The sequence below is a fragment of the Etheostoma spectabile genome, chromosome 12 (assembly GCF_008692095.1).
Source record: "Etheostoma spectabile isolate EspeVRDwgs_2016 chromosome 12, UIUC_Espe_1.0, whole genome shotgun sequence".
NCBI lineage: Eukaryota > Metazoa > Chordata > Actinopteri > Perciformes > Percidae > Etheostoma > Etheostoma spectabile.
In genome coordinates, this window is record NC_045744.1 from 30,614,049 (window position 1) to 30,619,056 (window position 5,008).

The window sequence follows — 5,008 nt, forward strand, 5'->3', positions numbered from 1 at the left end:
GGTCTTAGCAAACTATAGACCTACTGTGTATCTAACCATCCCTTTCTCTCCAAGATCTTTGAGAAGGTAGTTACTAATCAGTTATCGGATTTTCTACATTGCAATAATCTATTTGAGGACTTTCAGTGAGGAGTTAGGTTATGCAATCAATCTCAATTTGTTAAAGTTAACGATAAATCCTCCAAGTATGCTAAAATTAGCCATGGCGTTCCACAAGGCTCAGTGCTTGGACCAACTCTATTCTCCCTATATATGCTTCCTCTAGGCAATATTAATAGGAAACACTCAATTAACTTTCATTCTTATGCGGATGACACCCAATTATATATATTAATCAAACCAGACAGCTAAACTTCAAGCATACATACATGATTTAAAATAATGGATGACCTACAATTTTCTTTCTTATAATGCAGCCTTGCTATGCCATGAACTACTACAAACTGCTATTTTTAGTCACTGTTCCATTATATTATTGCCACTATTTATTTCAAACCAAACCGGCCCGTCGGACACCGCCTACCAAGAGTCTGTGTCTGTCCAAGGTTTCTTCCTAAAAGGGAGTTTTTACTAGCCACTGTTGCTTGCTCTGGAGAGAACTACTAGAACTGTTGGATCCTTGTAAATTATAGAATATGGTCTAGACCTACTCTATCTTAAAAGTGTCTCGAGATAACTCTTGTTATGAATTGATACTATAAATAAAACTGAATCGAATTGAATTATGTTTAATTTGACTACATTTGTCAAGGGAGCTGATATAAAGCCACTGAATCCTGTTGATCAGAGACACAAGTAGACTTCTAAAATGTTACATCTACTAGGTATTTTACCAACGCCTTTCCAAGAGCAAATCACTATACACATTGTTACTGGATCAGAGGGTGAGCTTTCAGTCAGGTGTTTTGTCGCCATCAGATTAAAAGGTAAAGAAATATGTTTAAAATGTGTTGTATGCTACGGTACAGACAAATGCACAGTCATAAAAAACATGTAATAGAAGTTACAGTACTTGGCAGCATGTTGAAGTTCAGTCACACTATGGGCCATTTCCAGAGCATCTTTAAAGCTGGTTCTGTTGGCTACAGTCAAAGTCCCATTCAGAGTGATGAAGTCTGGGAGACATCTCTGGAGAACTGACACACACACACACACATACATCTTTTAATATGCAATATGAGTGCATTATATTTCCAATTTACAAGTCATGCAAACACCCATCTGCACTGAGTAAGCACCATGGTATTCCACTGTTCTCTGAAACTGCACTGGCATCAAGAGACATTTCAACTGACTATAACAGTAAATCTGCACAATGTGATTCATATGATAGAGCTGAGAGGCAGGTTATTTTAATGAATTTGATCAGCAAAAAACATCCAATTTTTGTCATGGGTCGCCTTTTAAAATGTACTTCTTTAAAATGTAATTGTTGACATAATGAGTTGAAATGTTCAGTCAGCTGTGGAGGAAAGAGGCGTCTCATCCTTACATGGTCTACTAGGTACAATCATGGAGGGACAGTCCTCGTCTCGCAGAACCTGAGACACTGGCTGGAGAAATAGAAAGGAGGGTTAGAATAACAGTATGGATGAGCGTTCAGGTACTGTTTCCTCTATGTTGATTTGGAAATGGCGGCCCACCAAGCCAAAATTTCTGCCGCCACGGTATCAGAAATAAGGCAGACGCACAATGTAGGAAGTGGTTGCCTTTTAAATGATGCAGTCTGATGTCCGTCTAGTGAGCGATACTGCGCTTTGATGTCGGTAGAGAGGCAGCAGACTTTTTATTTATTCCTTTTCTTCATTCTGTCTGGTTAGTGTGTTCGTGAGGAAAATATGAATATTGTACATGTGGAGTTTGTTGTGTGACAATATGCAGGACAAATATATCTGTAGTTTAATTATTTAGATCAAAGTAATGGCAAGTGTTGTCTTGAGAGCCTTATTTTCCTTTTTTGCAAGGCACACTGGTTAGAGTCTACTTAGCTAATCATCGTCGTTAATATGTGATGACGCATGTTTATTTCACACTCTGTGTGTGCTCTGTGTGTTTAATATGTTAAAGTTTACTTTTATAACATAGAGTAGGAGGTTATTGTGAAGTGAATCTCAGTTTCTGTGCTCTGTAAGCTATGGGCATTTAACCACCTTGTGATTTATTCCATGTCTGTAGCCTACTTGTAACATTGGTAACAGCAACAGCTAATGCACTAAGTTCATAGCTGCTGCTTTTATTTCACTTAACAAAACAAAACAAAAGACAGCAAACAAAAGCTTCCAAGATGAGGTCATCTTTGTTAGTTTGACAGCTGGATTACATTAATATGCAGAGACGGTCCTGGGCTAAAATTTGAGATTCTGTTCATTGAAGTTTGAAACAGGATCCACTTTGTGGGCCTTATCTTGCACCCGGTGCAGCGCAAAGCCCATCACAAGTGTCTTTCCTAATTTAAGGCCGACGCAGCTGTCAATTTCCCGGCCACGTTGTTTAAATAGCAAATGCACCTGACCCAACTCAGCGCCAACGGGCGTGATGGTCTGACAGAGAGGTGTGTTCAGGGGCATTCTTGGCATATTGGGATCTTGTGGCAGCGGAAAGTAATCGCGCCAAAAAAAACCTGGTCTAAAGCCAATAACACAGCATTTCATTGTTATTTTAATGCCTGCTTCACCTCGTGGAGTTTTTGTAGCATAGTGCTCATGCCATATATGAATCTCTCCTTCCTGCTTAGCAAATCCGCCAATATAACAGCAAGGCGCCAAGGTACAAATGCACCTGGCTCTTTAAGGAAACGGGAGATGACGCTCAAATTGGTTATTGCATCTTACGCCCAAAACACACCTGTGATTAAATAACACACTAGGTACAACCCTTTTGAACCTTGCGCCTTGTGCACGAAGCCTTTTTCCTGCCATTAAACTAGCAAAAGTGGATTAGTACACACCCTAAACGCACCTGCCCCAGGCGCTTTACTACTGTTAAAATAGGGCCCTGAGTCTCACTCTCTACTCTATGCTTTTACATCACTGCATTTATCTAATTACATCAAGTACTATAGTAATTCTTGCTCAGAGTTCAACAGTGTGTTCAAGTTTCAAAGGCACATAATGTGTCAGTATTAGTACCTTGTCAGGGTTATTAAAGCCAGGCTTACAGAACTGTCTGTAATATTCCCAGTAACTCTTGCTGAGTTTATGTTGCAGCTGCATCTCAGTGTAGGTGGCAAACCTGTCTGGGCACTTTGACAAACACATCTGAAAGAAAATTGACACAGACAGTACATTTGTCATTTAATTCACAACGGTTATGGACATATGGCTCTCATCTTTTCAATGCCAACGCAGATTTTTTAGTCAGCTACTAAACTGTAAAAATCAAGCTGCAGTAGTAACAAGAACTTTTTATTGACAAATGCAATCGTGTCAAAGTTAATGAGCATCGGTCAGTAAGTGTCCCTTTTTGTTGGCGTACGGTGTGACTCATTCAATGTTATTTTAATCTGACATGATGAACTGATGCTGTTCTACTGTAGCAGATACACATGATCATTATTGTTCATAGAGTACCTGAGTTGTGGGGCACTGAAGGTTGATTAGTATAGCCGGGTTGGCACATTTCAAGATGTTGAAATAGAATAGGATGGGTTTCCTCCTGCAAAAAAAGTGTTCATGTTAAATCACACACATGCAGTATATGATCATTTCAGTGTTTCTGCTACATAAATTTAGCAGGGGCACACCACTGGTTAGACATTTTTAGACATCGCCCTCCATCTTCACCCATGGATGTCGGTTTTCTTCCAGTTGTGCGTGAGTAACACAGCGTTTGAATCTTCTTCACTCATGCATATGGTCTTTTAGACACTATTGGCTACATTCATAAACAAACATAATCATATCTAAACCACCTTGTCATATTGCTTATTACTAATAAAATTCAAGTTGGATTTAGTGCCATGACGCCATCTGCACAGGTAGCTGACCAGAATCTGTCATAATGACAAAGGTTCATATGGTGTGCATAAAAACAAACTGGGTGAAGCTTGCACATAACTCTAGTATCCTGTAAAGATATCTGGCGCGTAGAGTGTAATAAAAGTGTCTTACTCATTAGAAGTCCCTTTCTGACCACAGAACTGGCCATTGCTGTCTGTCGGATAGAGCACCTTCCTGGGATCCCCATGTAACCAGGCTGGACACAAAGACAGACAGACAGACACACAGACAGGAAGACAGACAGGCGCGCACACCACACACACACACACACACACACACACACACACACACACACACACACACACACAGACAAACAGATAAACAGATAAACAGACAGATAGACAAGCACACACAAACATATACACACACAGACCAGACAGACAGACAGACAGACAGACAGACAGACAGACAGACACACACACACACACACACAAAGATTGTAACAGAGAAACAATATTCCTGCACATTAAACATTTAAGTATGCTAGTATGTAGCTCATTACTACAGTAAATAACAACATAAACTGGATATTGTCTCCAAGGGTTGCGCAACATAACTCAAAAGATAGTTTGAAACATAAAATCAATTGTTGAATGTGTAAGAAGTGATATTTTTTTTTACATGTATATTTGGAAACGATAACGTATTCTAAAAATGGACTGAAAAATATTGGTGGATTTTTCTATGATAGAAATGGAGGAACTGTCACAAAGCTCTACACAAAGGAATTACAACGTCTGCCTTTCCTTACTCGTAAATCTTCTCGTTATTTTAAATGTATGTGTCTACATGAGTGTGTGTGGGACTGATGAAAGAAATGGGGGCTTAGTACATGAGACAGAAAGAGAGGGTGATGTCATCGAGAATGATGTCATCTGGGTTTGGTAGTAGCAGAGCTGGAGTGGAGTGATTCTGAGTGTGTGCATGCGTGTGAGTGTGTATGACATGCTCTTAATACAACCACATATAGTACACAGGTGTGTTTGTGTGTGTGTGTGTGTGTGTGTGTG

The 5,008-nt window shown here is 39.7% G+C and overlaps 1 protein-coding gene across 2 annotated transcripts in view; it reads right to left on the reverse strand.

Annotated features, from left to right (window-relative positions):
• LOC116699131 (choline transporter-like protein 5-A) overlaps positions 1 to 5,008 on the reverse strand; it is a 36,626-nt gene that overhangs the window by 22,657 nt on the left and 8,961 nt on the right. Inside the window, exons 4-8 of one of the 2 annotated variants that reach the window (XM_032531544.1) lie at positions 4,110 to 4,194; positions 3,570 to 3,654; positions 3,129 to 3,257; positions 1,493 to 1,553; positions 1,013 to 1,136 (exon numbers count right to left, since the gene is read on the reverse strand). In XM_032531544.1, coding sequence (XP_032387435.1) covers positions 1,013 to 1,136; positions 1,493 to 1,553; positions 3,129 to 3,257; positions 3,570 to 3,654; positions 4,110 to 4,194 — 484 coding nt within the window. The other variant, XM_032531545.1, reaches the window with a different exon arrangement.